The sequence below is a fragment of the Cyrtonyx montezumae genome, unplaced genomic scaffold, assembly GCF_038088225.1.
Source record: "Cyrtonyx montezumae isolate F1298 unplaced genomic scaffold, pur_monq_1.0 scaffold_8, whole genome shotgun sequence".
Lineage (NCBI taxonomy): Eukaryota > Metazoa > Chordata > Aves > Galliformes > Odontophoridae > Cyrtonyx > Cyrtonyx montezumae.
This window is the reverse complement of record NW_027072089.1, coordinates 95,388,883-95,412,513: the sequence shown is the minus strand read 5'-3', so window position 1 is coordinate 95,412,513 and position 23,631 is coordinate 95,388,883. Positions and strand designations below refer to the sequence as shown.

At 37.6% G+C, this 23,631-nt stretch overlaps 1 protein-coding gene across 3 annotated transcripts in view; it reads right to left on the bottom strand.

Moving 5' to 3' along the window:
* VPS41 (VPS41 subunit of HOPS complex) overlaps window positions 1–21,230 on the bottom strand; it is a 93,859-nt gene extending 72,629 nt beyond the window's left edge. For 2 of the 3 annotated variants that reach the window (XM_065753493.1, XM_065753496.1), the window contains exons 1-4: window positions 21,185–21,230; window positions 17,678–17,716; window positions 5,060–5,167; window positions 2,220–2,297 (exon numbers count right to left, since the gene is read on the bottom strand). In XM_065753493.1, coding sequence (XP_065609565.1) covers window positions 2,220–2,297; window positions 5,060–5,167; window positions 17,678–17,716; window positions 21,185–21,205 — 246 coding nt within the window. In that variant the 5' untranslated portion in view covers window positions 21,206–21,230. Of the gene's footprint in view, window positions 1–2,219; window positions 2,298–2,648; window positions 2,665–2,697; window positions 2,881–5,059; window positions 5,168–17,677; window positions 17,717–21,184 lie in introns of those variants that run through there. The other variant, XM_065753494.1, reaches the window with a different exon arrangement.
* Window positions 21,231–23,631: the final 2,401 nt, after the last annotated feature.

Below are 23,631 nucleotides of genomic sequence, written 5' to 3'. Positions count from 1 at the left end.
CAGTCTTTATATCTGTCTCACAATTGGGATCAAAATCAAATGAAAGAAAATATAGAATGGAATCTAATTTCTCATAAAAACAAAATTTTTATTTATTTGTTCAACAGAGATAACGAGAAATAAATGGAAATCAAGAGGACTAAGACAGAAGTAATGATTTTATCTGTTTAACCAGAAAAAGGCATTACAGAGCTTGTTTCACACATAGATAGTCCATTCTGCCCTACAGCACCTAGTAATCCCAAAGTAAAGTTTTTCTTTATAATGCAAGTGCTCCTTGATCAAAATTATTTTTCTTCAAACTATGAAAAATACAAAGTGCACTCTTTCCACCTGATCTTTATCTTTTGCACAGGAAATTCATATATTACCAAATAAATATAATAAGAAATCAACAACAGACAAATACTAAGAATATATTGCAAGGAACACTTTTTTCCTATTCTACAGCTCATAAAGCAGTTAAAAAAAAAAGCAATCACTGCTATCTCTGCAGTAAGACATGGCACAGAAATATTTATCTGAAGCCATTAAAGGTTTGGAAAACAGATAACGCCATAGAAGCTGTAGAGCAGTGGTTTATGTGGCCCAGCCCTAACTTTATTCTAAGAATTGAGTCTTCCAGCAGCTACCGATAGGGCTTCAATAACAAAGAACAGCAGATTTGAGTGGGTGGGTATAAAGGCAACACAGGGACTTTATTTTAGAGTCTTTAGTAGACAACAGATCTCCCATGACTTGCTGTACACTACATCTTCACATAAAGACACAGATATCACCTTTAGGATGAAGTGTGGAGGAAGATGGCCTTGGCTATACATCCACAAAAAAAACAAAAGACAGTCCTATGAACGAACTCGTTCAAGTACCTGGCACAGACTGGAATGAATACAAATCTAAGGCATTTCATGCTTGCCTCAAGAGAAAATGTCAACTTCATCTAAGCAAGTTGATCAGTCTAATCTTTTACTGCATGGAAGAAAAGAATTCAGGTACACTATGATCTGGTCTTTTTCCCCAGGTAAGCTATTTGAAGAGAAAGTTAACAAGTAGCATACATGTAATCTAATTGGAACCACTCCAAAAGCCTTTTTGCTTTTGAACTGCAGTCAGTATAGTCACCTCCATAGAGCCAAGTAATGTAAAAATGTTACAAGAAATAGAACATCATTAGGTTGACTTTTAATTAATGCCCAGTAAGGTCAGTGTTAATTTCCCTGTTGCTATTTATAAAATTTTCTGCAAAGGCTGTGCCTAGGACACTATGTTTTGGCTAAGACTTTCCTTTCTTGCACAACAATTGTGTAATTAGATTTTTCAAAAATATAAACAAAACCTTTAACCCCTCCCATGCAGCTAGCTGTGTCAGCTTCAGAACGTACCTTCTCTCTGCAAACATGCCAACGTCTTGCAATGGATACTCTGACAAGTGCTGACACTGCTATGAAAAGCTGATGCCTGGCTACCACATTTTGTGACAATACCAGGAGGAAAAGAACAATAATTGCCAGTTCCCTTCCTCTGACTCCCACAGAAAAAGAGGACACTGAAACAGTGTGTGTGCATGTATAAGTTAAAAAATATAAAATAAAAATTAAATTAAAAAAAATCAACAAAGGTGCACAATTAGAAAGAAAAGCATTTAATATTCTGGAACACAATTTTAAACTGACCATTTCATTCATCCGCTAATATCAGGAACCAACATAAGAAAAAAAAAGAAGTCTGCCTCTTCTTCCTTCGATCAATACAATCCCTTAAGAGTCCAAGCTTCAAAACATTCACATAAAATATTAGCATTATATATTTGCAGTAGATAAACTGAAACAGCAAGGTAATCAATCAATTTTCAATTACTTGTGGCAACTAGATTAGATGATAGCGTACACACTAACAACTGACAATAGTCACCTAATGAGCAGGCTCATACCCTATGGAAGTCACGAGCTTCTGGGGTACATAATTAATAGTAGCCATTTTCAATCATAAATATGTATTTCCTCTTCTGTTTTCAGAAAGAGAGTTTATTGTATGTAAACTGAGATGTGCTCATCACGAAACCACCCTGTTCAACTTCTTTTTACAAGGACTATAAATTGGCTCTTGTCTTGTGGGGGGGAGGGAAAACATGAAAAGCATTAGTAAAATTCCAGGTGTAGTACAAACATTCATTTATCTATTATTTAGTACATCACAGCATTTTATAATGCCATACTTACAACATCAAACTTCTGTGTGATGTTCCCCTGGACATCAAGTAAATAAACTTTGCCATAATGTGTTCCCAGTGCCAAAAACTGTAAAAGAAAAAGACTCATTATACAAACACAAGTCACCACGACCAGAACTACAGCAATGCTAAATGAACTCCAGGATGTTTAACAGATTAATGATTAGCAACTCTCAGACACAAAAAAAAACCCACAACAACATCTGCTATAGACAAAGCTTATTTTAACTGCAGCTGAAGAATAAAACAGGGCTTCAAGCCCATATTACTGTGATAGTGCAAGTTAGCTGTCAGAATGAGTCATGAGGATCCTCATCTACTGACAACTAATGGTGTGTCTGCAGTCCGTACTCACTGCCTGATGGACTGTGGCAGCAAATTAAAAATGCAGTGTGAAAGCAAGTACTTAAACACTGACCTGAAATAGTTCTGGGATCCTTTCCACGGCTTTATTTCAACTGTAATGGTTTAATTTGGGCTTTAATTCTCCCTCATCACAAACATAAAAGCAGAACATTCCAATAGAGGAAAAGGCCATTGGTAAAACACTACTGGATCATCGAAACTCTGCTGCATTTAAGCACACAGATAACTATCTGAGACTCTCAATACAAGTTAACACTTCTCCTTGGTCATTTCAGAGTTTCACTCTAAAAATAAGCAACAAAATGAAGAGATCTCCACATAAATGCATACTATTACTTTTTTTTTTTAATATAAACAAGATTGTGATTGATTCTGAGAGATCTGCTGTTAATTGAACCATGCAAGCTACACCTAAGCAGGAAAGGAAGAACTTTGGTATTACTTGATTTATGTCAGAGGTTTCTTTTATTCCCCCCACCTCTTTTCAGCATTACTCAAATAGTCTAGGCTCCTCAATTCTCTGTATTTCACTGCATGTGAGCATGCTTCATTGCAACCTATAATGAAATGCTCAAATTTACAGGCACTGCTAAGCGTGTCAGTCAGGCAGCACAATCTTTAAAAAATAACCTTACAGAAAGTCAAGGTTTAAAAGGATTTATCAAAATGGAATTGCTTAAAATGAAATTTCAGTTCAGGCACTTAAAATATGAAGCTACATTAAAAGGAGTCAAAAAAGGGAAAGAAGGGGTTCATTAGAAATTCATTCCCTGCAATGCCTTTCACTCCTGCAAGGTTGCCTTTTTTCAGGAAGAAAAAAGTCCCCCGGGTAAAAAAATCAATACTGGTTAATAAAACATCAGGTGTGCAGACATAACTAGGTATGACTATTCCACTGCACAGGCCTGCTTGAATGCACCAGGTGCCATGACGATTAGTCATCCAGTGCAGACAGCAAGCCTGGTGAAAATATGATGCTTTAGCAGTGAAAAGAAAAAAATAATTCTGGGGGGAAATTAGTCTGAATACAGAAGCCAGATTTTCAGGATTCCCAGTGAAGTTCAGCTGCTTTAATCAGAAACATATTTTACTCAGTACAATGTAATTTTGTTAATGATGAGTCTTTAGAAGGGCTTTTCTTGTTTCAGCAGGAAAACAAACAGAACTAAATGCAAGAACACCCTAATAGCACCTATAACCCACCTTCAGTTTTAGGTTCTGTGTTTCTGTAGACATATTCAGACATATAACAGACTCCAGTACCTATCTTCTAACCATATTGATCCTTCTCATAAATAGTGTATATAGTTTGCTGAGAAACTAAAAGTGTTGGGATACTTAAACAGCTTTACTGTATTGCCATTCTTTGTGATGCTGTAGTTAAAGCAGTATCTGTGCATGTCCATATAGAAGAATCCTGCTAATCTCTTGCTTTTCAAAAGGTAGCACATACTGGGAAGGAATGCTTACTAATTTTCAAAATATCTGTTTAATTCTAGGTTGTCAAAAATATTTTTAAAAGACTTATTGTTTTCATTCCCACAGTTAAAATACATGCCTCGTCTTAAGAGCCCCTTGAGCCGTGGCAGCAGCCCTTTGAGTAAAAGAGGCACAGCATGAGTCAGTCTAAAAATATAGCCAAATAACAGAGATAGATCCCACAACAATAAACGTTAAGGAGTTACTAGTGGCTGTGAAAAATTATGAATTCAGAAAGCAACAACTATGTTTTACATAGTAATAGTTACTTGACAAATCATTAGCTCTCATACTTTCAGGTGTTTTTCATTATTCAATATTTTAAAACACTCTCCAATATTTATAAAAGATGAGAAAATAAAGCAATTATTTAAGTCAAAGGTAAGTTCCTTTAGGTTAAGAACAAAGAAACAACTCTTAATAAAATGTCCTCTTTGCATTGTTTATCCCTTCCTCCCTTTCATTCTCTTGCACATCTGAAAACAGTACTAGAGCATTAAAAAAAAACAATACATTGTAATTACTTTTTTTACATTGTATAAACAGAAACTCAAGAGTCTTCCACAGCTGAATATATGCTAAGCTATCCCTTTGCATGAACCTGTTTTCAAGGATTCAGGCTGTACAAATAAGCACATTACATGACAGTTTATTTTCTGGAGGAAGGAAAGTTGGGATTGTATCCCAGTTGTAGTTCATAATACTGTCCATAATTAAAATCTAGTAAGCATTTCCCAGTAGCTTGTGTAAACATAGCATCTAACAAATTATTGCATCTTGAATTCTGACCGCATTCTCTCACCATGAAAGGAAGGACTGTTCAATACCAGCTAACCATGAATTTTATTCATATTACCGTTGGCTTGCACTACACCTCTAAATCTGGCAGTACTTCTACACATAAATATACCGACGCACTGTAAGCAGAGATAAACACATAAACCCAAGCAGAAGTACCATCTCAGCCCTAAAATTGCACGGTACCTTTTCATGCACTGTCATGCAACTGGCTGCATCTTTCTGCAGAATTTCTGTCACTCCGTTAGAAAGCCGTTCGTACTTCAGCTTGGGCTCCTCTTCACTCTCATCTTCCTATATTTGTAACAGTATAAATAGAAGGAAGGAAAAAATAAAATAAAAAGCATTTATTAGTTAATTTTAAATAAAAAGAAATGTAAATATATCCCAGAACTCTTATATGGCAACAGGCAAAGACGGATCACTATCACATCTTAACAACGGCCATTACAATCCAAAGCCAAACTTTCACATTTTTATCATTCCAGAGTTTCAGTTGTGCTTTTTTGTTATTGACTGTTTCTTTCACTTCAAAGTTCCATGTGCAAACAAAGACCGTATTAATAGCATATCAGTTCAGCTGTACTTTAAAAGGCATTTAGTTGGTATTTGAAAAAACAAGAAAAAAAATACACGTCTACTTTGCTGCATAAAATTAGTCATTCCCAAGTCAGAAGAAAAATATAAAAGAGATGGATATGAAAAAACAGATGGTGATAAAATAAAGTGTTCTCCCATCGACACATTTAATTCTAAGCTGATGCATGCAGGTTAAAAGAAACTCCAGGACCTTTACTAGATGTAGAATCTCAATAGGAAGGATGGGGCAAAATGCTGTGAACAAAAATGAGAAGAATCCACTAGGAGTAAGACAACTGTGTAAGACATACCAATGTGTTTTTAGTTAAGTATAAAGATGTTTTTGCTATAGTATTGGCAAGAGGATCCAGACATGGTATATTCTTATGGGTCACTTCTATCATCTGCAATAAATAACAAACCTTTCCTTTCTTTTTCTTTTACAGTGTGTTAGGTATTATTCACTAATCACTACCTAGATGCCAAGGAAGTGGCACACTGTGAGCAAAGAAGAGACTGAGGTAGTAAAAAGCACAAGTAACACTGATTACCCAACATGCTGTCTCTTGAGGAAAGGAAATTCAGGGTGCAAAGTAGCACTCTGGTCACAGGCATCTATCTGTAACTGATGGACTACTGAAGTACAATGCCAAGGGGAGATTTCGTAAGCTTCAATAAGTCATAGTTACTACTGTACATGCACAGATATACACAGACCCATACATATTCACACTGGGAAACAGTAGGCCTTTCATAATAATCTCCTACATACACTATTAGTCCTAAATAATACATCAACATTGAACATATTTCCCATGCAAAAAACTTCCTGCATCACCAGAGCACACCAGTGAGAGCCCCAGTAAAGCAAATCCTTTACTTCTCACCAATCACTGGCTTCCAGTTCCTAGGACTGGAAAATAAAAACAAACAGTGTCAGCCCATGGCAGAAAAACTCTCTTTTGGTAATGTCTTTTTGTAGCTAATGATCTGAAAAAAAATGCATGTGGGAAAGAACATGCATATAAAACATTAATATTTTGTTTAAGTTGCCTTTGCAATGTGTGCTATCACCACACATGATAAGATCCACAAACTCTCATACAAAACATAAAAAAAACCCACATGGACCTATGGAAACATTCAGAATTGAGCACCAAGCTTATAGAAATACATGGCAAAGAAAGGATCTTTTGAAATGTTATTTCAGAGTTTAGTGACAGAATACAAATGAGATTAATATAGGGATGTCAGCAGCCCATGACGTAGCAGTCTGAAGTGAGGTGTCAAAATGTCCACCAAGAAACAATTTTATTCAGTAAACCCAACAGTGAACAAAGTTGTTACCAGACAGAATGACAATGTCAAATTACAGGGCTGTATATAAATCAGCCAAATTACTTGTGCCCACAGATCCTTAATAAATGACCTCGTTGCAGCAGGAGGAGGCAAAGTCAAAGCAAAAAAAGCAAATAAGTGGTGCGTGGAAGAAGGAAGCATGCATCTGTCCTACAGCAATTAACACATTATCACATTTTATGCATTCGTCATAAAGATTACACTTGAAATGTTTGGGTAATCTCCAAATAAATTTGTAAAAGTCAAAATTGAGCTCCAGCCATCTAGTTGTTCTAAGATCCCACATGTTGCCAAAGTCTGGACATCAAATGTGCAGCCAATGTGAAAAGTTAATTCTAGCCTCTTCAGTAGTTTGCATAAAAGCATTCATCCATGGACCATTAGATAAAGTTACTGTAAATAAGTTTTGCCTGTCTTATTTATGAGTGAGAACGAAGTAATTTTTCCCGCACATGCATATACAAAAAATATATACTTTCAGAATTCAGTGCACTGAAGCATTCTGCCAAGCTTCAAGAAAAAGTAAATAAAATGAAACTTCAAATAGAAGGCACAATGATGCACCCATTTCACGCTTTCCTGACAGGTATCTTTTATGTTAAGTAAAAGTTGAGCTAAAAGGTGAATTGAAACATGGAGGGGGGGGGGGGGGAGAGGGAAGGAGGAAAGCAATGACTTGGCTGTAAACAAAGTGATATGAGAAGGTGATTTGCAAAAAAATGCAAGATTTCTCCATTACTGCAGACCCCAGCCCACATATTAAACGCATTTGATGATCCTTTCTTGAGAGTATCAGAGTTTAATCATCTTAATGGTATTTTTTCTTTCAGGAAAAGCTTCTATGCAATCTGAACTTCTAAAGTAAACACAAACTGTTGTTAATAAAAAGCAAATCAATAATTTTTGTTAAATTTTAATAATCCTGAAAACCGACAAATAAAACCATCAGCAGCCTGAGCCGAGCTGACAGTTAGCTGCGTTTCTATGACAACCCCCAGGAACAGTACAAGTCCTGACTCGCAGCAAAGCCTCAACAGAAGCAGAGTGACATTTACCCCAGACAAGGAAACTCAAGCTCCCCTTTAAAAAGCAAAAACCAGAAATCAATTTCTCAACTAACATGGATTTTTACTAAGTGTATGGCACTTTTAATTAAAGAGAAGTCCTTTAAACCATCCTAGAGGAATCTAAACATTTGAAAATAAATTTTATAGTGCTGCCTCTTGTACCGCCGCTGAACACGTCCTTCGGTGTGCCTAAGAAAACACAACAGCCTTGGATTTTTAAATTCTTGTCAAATGTACTGAGAGGAAAAGAAATATATACTACACAAGATGTTGAAAGTGCTCCCCACACATGGCAGATTTAAATTCAGACAGTGAAGGAGTCCCACGGAGCTGACAAGAGGAAGCTACCTTTGGGTTGCTCTAAAGTAAATAATAACCATTCATCAACCACAGGAACACTAATTTGAGACTCATTTTCCTTTTATTTTTCTCTTTGCCTGTTACTGCTAAGCCAACAGTAAAATTGCTAGGGAGAATTTGTTCCAGGTATCCATACATATTTCCCACGGAAAACATGCTTTCAGTTGAAAGAAATATTCTAATTAGCTGGTCAGACCAATCTAAATCCTATTCCTGTTAAGGGCTCTTCTTGCTTCTGAATCCCTGCAGTTAAAAAACTTGCTCTTCCCATGCCCAGCATCTAGTAAGGAGCTTCCTACAAACTCTTAATCTGGAGCAGAATTACACAACTGAAGGGTGCTGCAAGCGGGCACAAAGTCCTCCAAGAGCCAGTATCACCTCAAGGGAAGCAATCTGCCTTTTGACATGCAAGTTCACAGCCTTCCTTAGATATTCTGGCCCTACTCACCCCAGCTTTGCCTACAGGAACAACCACAGCAAAATACTGACTAGAGAAAATAAACCAAGATTTGGTCCCGGCCAAGAACATATCCAGAAGGAAACTGTGGGCAGCTCCTGGAGTTATTCCATTAGCCCATATTTGCTCCTGCAGCAGCAGATCTGCCCACAGGTCAGTCTGTCACATGAACTGCATGCTCTGCTGATTGTGGATACTCTAATTATGTTACGGGCATTGACAGCAAAGTGTCATCCTTCCTGCACGATTTGTCCTCTAAGTTTTCCAAAGCCTTTATGGAAATAAATGGTGCATACATTATAAGGCAAGTGCCCTTCATCTTTGCTTGCACATCACCCAACCAGTTCCAGCCAGAACTCAAATTACTGGAGGTGGTCACTCCAGCACTGTTTACACCTGCAAGTTTTGACCCTGAATAGCATTTAAATTCAAAGAGAAAAGCACCTGAGTTAAACACTCCAGTGATTTCAGAGGGGCTACACTCACATCTCACCAAAACAAAGCCCTGGCATTCCAGGCTTAGAAGGCCACATATTGAGGAAAGTAAAACAAACAAACAAGAACCCCGCTCATTTTCATACTTTCAAATTCATCTCGATTTGAGAAATTTTAAGAAAAATGTTAAATTGGCTAATTTCCTTCTAGCTTAGAGGTCATTAGCAGCGCTCCGCTGTTCAAGTGCAAAAACAATATTTCTTGACATTTAATGAAAGCCAGATCTGTGGAAGTACATTTAGAATCCACTAAGAAATTATTTTCTTTCCAAAACCAATTATCACTCAGAAAAAGAAATTAATGTCACTAGGTACAGTTCCAGAATTGTTAGCTTATAAACTCATGAAAATCTTGAGTCAAACCAAAGAAATAAATTCCATTTGTCTGGGGGTTGATGTAAATGTTCAAAGACCATCCGCCGTTACGCAAAAATTAAACAATCACATCCTTTGTGTTTTGCCAAGGGTGGGTTCACTTACTACAGAAATTCAACAACAAAATTTATATAAAAAGGCTTATAGTCTCAGAATGCAGTCTCCATGGAGAATTACCTGATTCTCTTCTATACATAGAGAAGCACAAACTGCAGGAAAATATCCAGTAGAACTCAGTAAGATCGCCTGTTGCTTTTCTGGTCAAATGTCTCTCAACAGCTTCTTGACTTGACTGAAAGTGTTAACTTTTTACAGGAGTGGTGTCTTAACTGGAGAGCTGCATTGGTTTTCTACATTTTATTTTTGAGGGTCTTTTCTCTACAAATCCCCTAACTGACATTGGAGTAACAAGTCCTCATTGGCATGGGTGGTACCCTGTTAAGAAGAGGGGAGGGAGGAAGTTCTAGCACCTTCCAGCACATCTGATCGCTGCACTATGTGCTTGAGCCACAGGTCATAGGCAAGCCCTTCCTTTTACTCTACCTGTGCTGAATAGGGCAGCACCGTACTGGGGAGGCCCACGATGATCAGTTTGGACACAGTGGGGCCTGAGGAGCAAGGCTGCTGCAAGACATATGAGGAAGCTCACAATGCCCAACAACACGGTAGATAAAACAAAAATATTGATTTCACCTCATTACTATGCCAAGAGATTTCTAACACTGGCCATAATATCTCCTTTGGTCCAGTAACAAAATGTGATGATTATTTTAAGTCTTTTATCTTCTGCAGCTGAAATGCCAAACTTTTCTTTTGGCCTTATCTCCATTCAGATTCAAAAGATATTAAAGCACTAGCTAATAAACAAAACTGATTTCAGGTTTGCCAAGCCCCATTCCCACAAATTTTTAGAGAAAATAGTGTCCTAGTACTGAGCAGCTCAGGAAAGGAGGCTCACTGCTCCATCACTCAGTTATCTCTTGTCTTCTCTACCCAGATCGTATTTAGCCTAAGCTCAGCCCAGACAAACTGGTAATCCAGATCACCAGACACAAACTTCCATGTCTCCAGTACTATCCCAGGAATGTTTGTATACATCATTGCTAAATTCCTGTTTTACTGTATTTCACAAAGAGTTACAAAAAGATAACATATGCTAGAGAACAATACTGCCCATTTGCAACACATGGGAATACAACTACTTCAATTACAAAGTTAAGCAAAAGAACAGTACAGGACATAATACACAGGGGATTTAATATTCTTAAAAGCAGATTTAAAAATTATGAAAAGGAAAGCTTTAACAAGTTGCTAATGTCAGTTGATGATTTAAGTAACATCACAATGTGTCAACAGCTTGGCGATCCCTTCAATCTCCACTTCAGATCAAGTCTTGAAGTCCTGAATTCAGTAATAATACTGAATGGTTTGATAGTTGTGTTACTTTTGTTCATTTGGATTTTGTTTATTTGAGAACATGACAATGAAGTAAATTTACCTGATATTAATATATGCTGCATGGAGCGTATATGCCAGTGAAGTTCTGATCACCTTATTTGAACTTATTTGATCACTCTATTATAAAATGGTGACCAGTTCTGGTCAGAAATGAAAGGAAGAGACAACTTGCCTCTGGGTGGTTTTAGAAGTAAAATTTCTTGCATTGGAACACCCAACTCCTTCAGTGCTTATCTCTGTTGGTGTAGCATTACAATGGAAGTCTCCCACAAAACAATTTACTCTCACTGCTTCTGTCACAGGAGTCACAAACTTAATTCAGGTTTCTTCTCAAAACCATCGTTTATGCTCCAATTATTGTTAAAAATCAGTTAAAGAAAATCTTTATTTGTGACAAAAATAGCAATTATTTGTGTTGTGCTTTTCCAGCTAATATTTATGTTCCATTATTGTAAAAATAGCATTGGGTCACTATTTTGTATAGCAAAGAAAACACAGGTTGCCATTTACAATCCCAATCTTCCTAAACTTCCTGGTTGCTCATTTTTTTCATTTTACATTCTTTTAAAATCAAAGAAAAACAAATTCCAAAACAAAACCAGAAGAAAACATGGTGTTATCCACTGTTTAGGGACAGATATCCACATGTGCTGAAGAGACAAGTGACGCAGAGCCAACAAGGAGAATTATACTAGAATATCTAACTATGGCAAAGTGCAAGTTCATCATTTCTGCTTCTCCCCCCTACGATACAATTTCCAGATTTCTGTTTTTGTCTCAATGATAAAGAGACTACCTGTGTCATTTTCAGGATTAGGATCCTGACTCAATTTCTCTCGATGCAATCTCTAACACTAGAAATATGCTAAAAAAAAAAAAAAAAAAAAACACCAAACCTCAAAGGCATTTAACCTTCAAAATCCCAGTTTCCTAGACAGTAAAGAAACAAAAATAAAGCATTATTGCAAGTTCTTGCCTTAGTTATTGTCCTGAATTTAAATATTGTGCGCTTTATTGGACTCCCCTGAGGCAAGAAGTGACTGAGAGAACATAAACCTCTTTTCCCCTGGAACTCCCACATTGAAGTTTGGTCCCACATTAAAACCTTAATGAAACTAAAAATAGCTTAGTTGGTTTAAGAAATGAGAATTGTAAAGAGCCTTTCATCTTCAAGTCACCAGTTCAAATGCAGGTAAAGCAATGGCAAATAAAAGCTATAAACATTGAAGGTCTTATTAGCCCGCCTAACCAAAACCTGAAAAGACAGTTTCCTTCAAAACAGAGCCATATTATGCAATTACTGATTTCAAGTGACAGTCCTGGTAACAATATCAACAAAGATGCAAATTATTGAGGTGGGCAAGGGAGACTGTTATCTTTGTAAAAGACCTGGTTACACAGGCTGCTGCATTTTAATGCTACATAAACACAGGCTCTGCAAGAATTAAAGTAGTTTGGAATAGATGTCACAACCATTCACAATAAATACCAAAAAAGACTGAGCTACCTATCTGTACAATTAATTTATATTCCCTAACTATTGCTATACAAAACAACAAAGAAACAAAAGACTGAAATTTCTAAACCAAGAAGTCACATTCGTGACTTAACACAGCTAAAATAATTTTCCTCTTGTTCTATGGTAAAAATTCAGTGATGTTTGCCCAGTGAAGGAAGTGAAGAGCATAACCTCCCATCCAGCTTCTTTATGATTCCTGTAAGGCAAATCACCAATACCTTCCCACCATCAGGTTGTAAAACTGGCAAATCTGGATTACAATGTTAAATTTCACACAGCAGTTTTCTGTTCTCCCATGCATTTTCTTCAGGGATTTATTTAATCCCTCAGCCTCTTTGGGAAAATGCAGATATACACCAGGAGCAAGGAATTATGATGATATGGCTGTCTGTGAATATGTATCAAAATAGGCTGCATTCAGAGTATGAAATAACACGCAGAAGAAAAGCAAAGCAGAGAGCATTTGATTTCTTCTCTAAACTGTTGTGGTATGCAGAATGTCACACTAAATTTCCAGAACACCCATTGAAGATTCACTCGCACAGGTTTGAAGAAGCTGGTCATCAGCCAAGTTGTGAAGCAGAAATAACACACACAACGTATTGCACGTGAGCAATCATCATAAACAGCATGTAACAGAAAAAGTAGTAAAGTCCATATAGTATGATTTGGTTCCAATTCAACTCCCACCAATTTCTTTTCTTTTACTGGTAGCTTTGTGCAGGGCCAAAAAAAAAAAACAACCTGAAAACTTTTACACTATTCCACTTCAGGAATTAAGAAAACCACAGCACAGGATCAGTCCATCCACTTCAGCTGTGCCATTCTCAGAGGCAGCATAGGACAGGCTGCTTTGTCTTTCACGTCCATATCCAGTTCCAGAAGTGAAAAATCCAAACAGTTCAACTCTCAACAAAACTACACATTTCTACTTCTATTTTCCCTTTGCTGAGTAAGGAACATGGGCAAGCATCTGTTTCCTCTGCAAACCCTACTTGAGCAGTTGCCACCTTGTGATGTACTGCATATAAAAGCCCTACAGTGCGGTTTTGGGAACAGTAATTTTTAAAGTTACTTCCACCCACTCACCACAGTGAAAGAGCTGGAAGGCTCACAGCTGAGTTTTCTCACTGCTTTCTGTTTTCTACCCCTCCATTATTCCACCCAGACGAATGCATTTAGTCTTTTGGAAAGGCCACATCTGCATACTCTGTTAACTCACCGGCTTTGCAATTGCATTTCATTTCTGTAACGTGAGCGGTATTTTTACTTTTTACGTATTCCACAACACACAGGCAGAACAGGCACTTTGGTTAATATTAATAGCTCATTAAATAAAGTATGTAATTTTCACTCAAAACCAGGAGATACTAAAAGAATTTAGCAATAATCCATTTTTTCTGCAAGTCAACCCTCTAACGATGTATATTATGTTAGTTACTAGTCATTGTAAACCTGTTTTTCTAATTAATATATGAAAAAAATCCATTTAAACTTCAATAAATAATTCACCACACTCATCTTACTGACTCAAATTGATAAATAATTTGCATGATACATTTTCTCATTAATAAGGAGGATAACTTTCTATTTGGAATTTATATTTATTTTCTTCCCATTCTCCCTATTTAAAAGGCCAATGTCACTTAAAGCTACGCAAGGAGAAGCAGTGTCCCTCCAGACTGATCAGGTATGTGAAACAGAATATGTTTCTTAAATATTTTTCTCCTGGTTTATGTTTTAAGGCTGGAATTAAAAAAAAAAAAAAACAAAGAATCAACCTAGTACAGAGTTATTCAATAATAAAGACAGAAGACATGATGACATGAAATGATTTACGAAAGGTCAGACAGAAAACAAAAAACTTTAAGTTGGACTGAGTTACAGGAGCAAAGTCTACTCATTAATTTTTTGTTGCAATGGTGATGCTCCTTCAAAAGCTACTAGCCACAGAAGAGCTCACCTCTTCCAGCCCAGTGCTCAGCACTCCATGTTAAGAGGACATTTTGATGGAAACTAAGTATGACAAGGAGCTTTTTTTTACCAGATGCTTTATTTACTTGAAACGATTTAATTGCTTTGACCTAATCCAGACCTAGCATACAAGGCTAAGATCTGGAGAGCACTGAAAAGGAAAAGAAAACACCAAGGCTTTTTTTGTTGCCCTCCTTTTAATGCTTACACATTTCATAACTGTGTTCAAGTTTGGATCTGTTTTCAAAACCTTGAAGAATAAAAACACTATCAATTTCACTGGAAGAAGTGTATGGCCGTGAGATATCTTTAAGCCAAAGTAAGCAGGCTGAACACTGGGTTCATAAAGAATTCCTACAATACCTTCCCCTCTGTAAATTGTCCTAAGATTCAGTAATATCATGTTTAAATAACTAAAAGAGTAAATTAAATGAACATATCCTTTTCACAACGGATCAGGAAACAGGCAAAAAAAAAATTAAGAGTGGGAGACAAAAATGGAAGGGCTGGAAGTGCTCAAATGGAAACATACAGTGCTATACAATGATGGTTAATAAACACAAATACCGAATAAAAAAAGACCAAGGCACGTATCAATGCAGCATTTTAAGAATACAAATTATTATTTTTCAAAACCTTTTGCATAAAATGAGCATCTGCCTTTCTAGTTTTCTCGAGAATACAGAACAAAAACTACTCCGCAGTGCAAGGTACACAAAAACCAGCAAAAATCCTCACATAATCACAGAATTGTTTTATGGGACAAAACACTAGTTTTATGATTCCACTGATGCTTCTTTTGAAAAAAGTCCTTGTAGTGGAAATAAGTACTGGAACAGGACCATCTGCTCATATGCCAAGTAGTAAATTAGAAAGGAAAAAGCAACATTAATAAGTAGCCAAATTTCAGGATGATAACTTAGCTCTGATTCTCTCATCAAGAAGAAATGGAGCCTTCCATTTAATTAGTTGAAAGTAAAATAGTATTTTCCTTAGGACACTTCACAATGGTCCATTATGTAATATAACAGGATTCTCTTATTAAAAACAAGACTTCCAAAGCAGCAACAACCTTTAATGCCAGAAAAAAATACTCTTGTGCATCCCACTTTACCACTGTGTTGCGCTGATACAGAAGAAAGCTTGAGTACTTCCTTACAGATTTATTGGCATCATCTTTTGCTAATTCACTAGCAAAATCTAAGATGGATCTGCCAGAGAAAAGATAACTCAGTTAAGAGTAAGACTTCACTGAAACAGAAACACTGCAAAAACAGAAAAATAATTTGAAATCAGAAAATCAGACTTAGACTATTAAGACTTTTTTCCTCCACAGCTTGTGAACAGCCCGAAGTTAGATAACTTTCTTGTCTATTTTTAAGGTGTCATCATACGTGACAGCCTCAACATGCAGCTCTAGGTGCTGCAAAATAAAAATCAAACAAGTTGTTGAAGTTACGTTGTAAGAGGACTTTTCCATCAAACAAACCTGCACAGGCTCAACCCCAAATGCAGCCTGCTTGGTGATAAAGTTGTGAGAAGTAAAGCAAGTATACTTCATAAGCACAATTTGCAACAAACCACGCAGAAGAAAACCAAACTAAAACAAAAAATAAAATAAAACACCCAACAAAGAAAATCATTAAGCAGAAACACTTGGTAAACCAAATAGGTTTTTCTGTTGAGAAATAAAATATAGCATTAGATAGAAAGCTTCATCATCGTATCAATCTGTCTAAACTATAATTAAGTTTACAGTTTGCAAAACACCATAAAATACATATGGATATTTTAAGAGTCTAAGCTGTACTGTAGTTATCAGGAAAGATTTACTGCATTTCTACAAGGGCTGACACGCACTGAAATGCCCACTTAACATCTGAACAGATGCATCACCTTTGCTAATTAATACCTTTTGATTTCACACATTCTGACTTAAGCAGACGGAAAATATTAAGCACATTTAAGCAGCTTTAAGAACTCAATTTACTAGGAAGAGAGAGTTGTAACCAAACTTAGAGTGAGGGGCTCTTAGCAGACACATATTCAAAATGGTCACTTTTTTGGACTCCCACATTTGAGGTTTATTATAAAGCTTTACCAAGCCTATGCAAACAAACATTCTGACATGTGATAAAGAACATGCCATTCAAAATAAACCAAGCAGTTCGCAAATTAGGACTAGAATGTTATTTACTAACTGCTCATAAAGGAATGACACTAAAGGAGTTGCTGCATAAAAAAGAATCACTGCTCATTTGATTCTTTAATAAGGCAACAGCATAGTAATGTAAGAAGTATGGAAAAAAAAAACAACAACATTGTATTTTGTTTATACGTCTAATCCAGACAGGGACACCATTTACTCAAAAACAGTTAGTTACAATTATCTTCCTTCATAATAGAAAAGATTTCTGTAATATAACCTGTATCCATCGTAAGTTCTCTGAAACCAGTAGTAATAACTCTCAATTTTATGGAAACAATTCAAATGATATTAAGTGCAACCAGTTGTATATGTAAAAACCTTTACTACTGTGATGGCAAGACCGCTACAAAATCCATGCCTTAAATATTATTTTTAATGGTTCAATCAGGACATTGGCTGCAAAGATTAAGAGTCCCAGCTTCTAGAACAGTCCCCATAACATCCATCCCAAATGATGCATCACACAAAAGAGATCACGTGATTTTACAATCACAAGAAATAAGAGCGAAGCTATTGGGTTGATCTTATCCATGACTAACCATCAAATAGTACTAATAAACATTTACAACGTTTAGAGTTTGTGGGCACGGGGCACTTTGAGCTTGCTCAGTACCTAAGCCTAAAGTGTGAAGATCTGGGACTAGATAAAGAAAATATCTTTAACATAGCATTAGCAACTATGTATTTATACTGTAAATTAAATTTTCACTTCTTTCATATGCAAACAGAAGTGCACGCACTTGAACTTTTCTCTTAACTCCTATAATTTGGTGATTGGCATCTTTAAATATAAAGAAGCATTTAATAGTAAATCACAGCTCCTTTTAAAGAATCGAAGTACAGCTTAACACTCCTTGCTACATTGTACCAGCAGAACTTCTAAATAAGCAGCTACCAAAACAAACCAGTGAGGGTTGCATCTTTCCATACTGACAAAGGACTGGCAGGCTTACCTCAGATTCATCTGTTGATTCCTCACTAGACCTGGTTTCCTGAAAACAGGGCAAAGAAAAAAGGGAAAATTAGCTAAGTGCATACATAATCCTAAATGAACGAGCAACAGTTCCTCTTTTAAAGTACTTTTTAAAGTTTTATTAAGAAACAAAAATGTAACCAACTCAAAGTTCACTGACTGAATATTTCAGAAGTTGTTATTCTTTCCATTCACACCTACATCACATACATGTAATCTAGTGCCACACTGACACTCAGTGGCACCAGGTGACTATGAGACTACTGCTCCCTGCCCTAAGGAAGGGTAAAAGCACGTCCTCTGTGAAAGCCACCCTCCATCCAGAAGCAGTAAGTTTTGCAAAGCAATGCCTCGTGCCTTGACTTGTGAGGCAGAATGGCATTTTCTTACTATCCAGCAACAGGCTTTTCTATTCAGCTATTAGTACAGTTGTTTTAAAACTAAATGACTTCAAGCCATTTTCCACAGAAATCAGAATTTAATGACTTTTTCCTTCCTGTCACACATCAACACAAACCAAGTGGCTTTCTCTCATGCCTTTGAAGCAACGGTACCTTTAAAGCATCTCCCTCTGGCAAGACAATGAATCTTATTGTCCTACCAATAAAAATCTATGTTGACTTCTGCTAATCTCTCACCTGTCCACTGGTAAAATCTGCTGACGCAATGTCTCCTCAAAGTCAGCAAAATGAAGATTTACTTAACGTATTTATTGCTATCAACAGAAATAAAAGCTGCAACTAACACACTGACAGTGAAAGTAAGCATTTTAACAACAAAATATGATACAAGCAAAGAATGAGTAAGCGAGAAGGCAGCATTTCAAATCTTATAAAGTAATATTTCAATACTATGATGAATAGGTAGGGAATTTCACCTGAGAAAGAAAAAAGTCCTCTTTAGTTTACCATGTTTATTTATTTTCCACATTTATAAAAGGCACTGACTGTCACCTCTAGGTGGAAAGAATATGCCTACAAATGCCTCATCTGCATTATTGGAGGTTCACCTTTAGTGACCATCACAGCTAATTACAGATACAGCATATGGGAGAGAAGATAAGCTGCATTTTGCCACTTGAAACTCACTGCAAGATGTTACCACAGTCGCTGCCATCTAACTACATGCAGCCAGGTCCATCTCTAAACTACATACTCCATGGAAGGGTTGTCTACATAGTTTGTATTTACAACTAGAAATAGAAATGGAAGTAAAGAAAACGTGAAAAGGGATTAAAACTCAGGTATCCTTTCAAGCTTAGGCTTAACTTTTGAAGCATCACTGTGGCTCAGTATCACCACTTGTACTCGACAAACACAGTTACCTTTCAGAAAACAGTTATTTTGTCATATGTGAGTAGAATCTGCGCATTTTAAGTTCTATATTAACCCAATGATGAGAGAACTAAAATATGAGGATGTAACACTGGCAGCCTAACAGAAGTTGTAACAACACACGCAGTCCAATGCAAAATATCAGCAGATTCTTAACAAAATTTGCCTGTGTCCTGGACACTAAGATTTAAATACTCAACTCCTTTGCACAAAAATGACAGATACATCATTTTGATATTCTGATATGGTTCACATAGTTGATATCAGAAGGATAATATGTTTGGGGGAAAAAATATAAAAATCAATCTGTTCTCTCAAAATAAGCAATTAGAACAAGAGACATTTTTGCTTCTACAAAAGCCTTTTTAGTGCAGTTAGACCACTTACATTTTTCCCCATGCTTTCTAATTGTTCTGGTTACTCAGAAAAAAACAGATGTAGGGAAAAAATGTGACAAGAATTCTCAGAGGGCTCTCACTAACACCACACAGGCTCACCCGGGTGCACAGCAGTTATAGCCTACTTGCTGTTACACCTGTTGATCCTTACATCCACTTGTCACTTTAAAACAACAAAGGTTATGCTAAATTGCAAGTTGTTATGTGAAAGGACATCTTTGGAAAACAATGTCCTACAAAGTCAGGGTGCACCATAAGTTGATTCAAATAAGCTATCTATGTGAACCAATCTATGCTGCTAACATTGCTGCATTAACAGCTGCAAAACATCATGAAATTCGGGCAAATGTTCTATGGTCTTTATGATTAACTAAAGAAAACATCACTGAATAATTCAAAAGGAGTCTTGGCTTAGGAAACAAGTACAGAAACTGTATCTGTTCCTTGACAACAGTTTTGCTGAAGGTGTTCAGAATCAACTCATACTAACTCACTTCACTAACAACTTAGCGTGAAAAGCTCTTTGCCAGAATCATCCTATCAGCACAGGCAAACTGTGGTTATAGCTGTCCTGGGGCTTTGTCAGGTTGCTTCTCCTTCTCACCAAATGCACAAACCAAAAGGACTATACCCCACTTCTAACTATCAACTGTGGAAAGGAAATTCCTCAGCAGGGAATTGCAGATGACCAGAACCTAAAATCACGTAGGAATGACTGCCATTAGGAGGTCTCAGACTCTAGGGTAAAATCACAAGTACACTTCAGACAGATAGCAAATGCTGTTGCTCCAACAGGCTGAGAATACAGAAACAGAAAAAAGGAAGTCACATAAATGTGAAAAAAATATCTGATCATCATAATCTCTCATTCTGTAGATCCAACTTGAATTTCTAATACATTTTTAACTTGGCTTTCTAATACAGTGGATATAGGGTTTACAAAACCAGATGTTATCAATTGTTTAGACCTATTACTTCAATCTGCTGGGAGGGAAAAATCACGAAAGCTGGATTTCAAAGAAACTGCACCACTCCATTCACAAAATACACATCCCTTTCAGTCAGGTTACACAAACACTGCACAGAAAATAAACAGAAACAAGCAAGGTACCTTTAACTATGTCATGATTAGCAAAACACAAACCGCTTTAATCTCTTACATTATTGAAAAAGGTATTAAACTTTTTCAGGATCAGTTCTATCCCAAGGGCTGTCTGAAGTGTTGCCACAGTTAAAAGCTGACCAAATCAGAAAATGAAATCTTCCCCCAAAAGCATCCAGCCTCTCCCAACAAAATCTGTGAGAAAAGGTGGGAACCAAAGGGCCAATTTTCTTGAGAGAGTTTTAGGTCTCTTCCAAATTACATCTTTCAAGGACAGAAGTCACGCTGCTCAGCTGTATGTCAGAAGTGAACGCCCTAATCTCTTCTCAGCAAGCGTGCCAGCTGCATTTCAGTCACCGGGCCCCAGCTGCTAGGGGCTCTACATCAGGTACCACCTAAGCCCTCCCCACCCCGTCTACTTTAGACGCACAGCCAACGAGGCGGGGGCCTCCTCCACTTCTTCACTCCTCTACCTCTTCACTCCTCCACCGCAGCGAGGCTCTAACCTCTGCTGCTGCTGCCGCCCCACACAGCTCCCCCATCAGGGCTGCCCCTTTCCCGCCCGCTTTTCCCTATGCTTCCAGTGCTCCCCCCTGCTCCCTCTCGTCGCCCGTCAGCGGGGCAGTGCCCTTAGGGCCCCTCGCGGCCTCTACCTTCTCCGCGGCTTCCGCCATGGCGCGGCCAGCTAGTCGTCATGTGAGGGCAGGAAGGCGGCGGGCAGAGGCACCTGGGAAATGTAGTTTGTATAGTGGCTGGGTTGCTCGTCCTTTGTTTTTTTCGCTGTTCTCAAGCGTGTCTGCCCGTCCCTGAAGATAAAGCCCGTTGAGCGCTCACCAGAACAGCACGTGGGCAGCTGAAACAGGAGGAACTTACAAAGCCTACATTTCTTCCTACAATTCTAATTACTGCTGCGTTTTCTCTTTTTAAAACTGAAGACCTTGATTGAATCTAAACTCTTTTCTTTATGAGTTAAAAATGTATCTAAAGCTAAAAAGCAGTTACTCAGTGCTTTTTGTTATTCAGACGTTGCCAGTGGAATTTCCCCAAATCTGAGGTGGATCAACAGTGTTAATGTACCAAGTTAATGCCCAGAACTGAAAATAATGTAAGACAACTTGAGGTGTTAGGCTGAAAACAGATGAGACTGAGGTCATACAATGGAAGCTAAATGTAGGTAGTGTTACGTGACAGCAAAGATTGTGTGTATTGTTGCCATGCCTTTAGAAACTAATAGCCAGACTTTGATTAAAAGGAAATAACTGTCCCTTGAAGACAGGCTGAGAGGCTGACACTGGGCTGAGGGGTTGAGTTGCCTTCAGTCAACTGTGCCAGCACAAGAACGTGTAACTGTCATGAATAGATTTCAGTTGTAAGGGAGATAATACAAGAATACCTTATTTTTTAATCAGTTACCAGATACCATCAAGGCATCATGGCAAAAGAGTATGTAAATGTCATCCTGACCATATAAACATAGGGACACTACATAGAATCATAGAATGGCTTGTGTTTAAGGGGACTGTAGAGATCATCTAGTTCCAAACCTCATCGTTGGACAGATTTGCCACCCACCTTGTTAGGCTACCACAGCCTGGTCTTGAGCACCTACAGAGATGGGCACCCACAGCTTCTCTGGGTAGTCAGTTCCAGTACCTTACCATCCCCTGAATAAAAAAATTATTCCTAAAATTTAGTACTGGAAGGCCACAATGAAGTCTCCCCAAGACTTCTCTTTTCCAAGTTGAACAAACCTGACTCCCTCAACATTTATTCATAAGAGAGATACTACAGCACTCTGATCATCTTTCTGGCCCTCCTGTGGGTCCACCACAACAGTTCCACATCCTACCTGTATTGAGGATCCCCAGGCTTGGATACAGTACTCCAGATGGGGCCTCACAAGAGCGGAGTAGAGGGAGAATATCGCCTCCCTCTCCCTGTTGGCCACCCCTCTTCTGATGCAACCCAACATACTGTTGGCCTTCTGCTCACGTCCAGCATTTTGTACATCAGGACACCCAAGTTCTCTTCATGGCTACACTCAGTGAGTTATTTTCCCATTCTGTATTTGTATCTGGGATTGCAACACATTGCGCTTGGCCTTGTTAAACCTTACTAGGTTCTTATGTGCCCACTTTTCGAGTCTATCCATTTCCCTCTGGATGGCATCCCTTCCTTCCGTTTTGTCAACTTTACCACGAAGCTTGGTATCATCAGCAATCTTGCTGAAGGTGAGATGTTAGGCTGCCATTGTGCAAGATATTGTTGAGACTTCAGCTGGGAAAAAATGTAAATTTCAAACTGCCTTTGCTCAAAAAAGATGAATCCAAAACTAGTGGATGTCAACTCTTCCCATGGCAGGTGACTGTAGCTTGATGATCATGAGTGTCTCTTCCAACCTAAAGCATTTGGTGATTCTATGTAAGGGAGCAAAAGACTACTGGAAGGATCGCAGAATTTCAGGGTCAGTTCTGCTGGCTTCTTCAGTCTAGAAATAAAAAGAATCTGAAGCGAAAGAAGTACTGTTAAAGTGAAAGGTATGAGAGAAAATAGGTATCACTTGTTTTCAGTGCATTTAGACTGGAGATGAGAAGTAGATTCCCATATACCAGGCAAGCGAGGTCCTCTGAAGGATCTCACTGGAAAGAAATGTAACTGATTGTGAGAGTCATAATAAACTTCTGTAAGAGACTGTAAGAGGTGGTTGCTTATGGCTGTGTAGCTTACTCAGAAAACTCATTCTGGTTTTGTCCTGACCTCCTCGAATCTTAGTCCTGTTGAAACAAAGGAAAAGATATCATTGCTGTCAATGGAGTCAAGATGTGTCCTTTATATTATCTGGTACTTGAGGGTTGTATATCTATCAAAAGGAAAGTTTGGCTGGTATGTTGTTTGGTTGTTTTTCTTTTCCCCTGCTTTTTTGGAAAATAAATGATTAGGAGTTTGGAGCTTCAGTTCTGTGGTTTTTGTTGTTGTTGTTTTTGTTTTTTTTAATCAGAGACATTTTTGGTTCATTTTGAAGTGGAATTAGCTTTAATAACTGACTTTATAAATGCCAAGAAAAAATAGAGTGTAAGGGAAAGGATGGCAGAACTTGTAA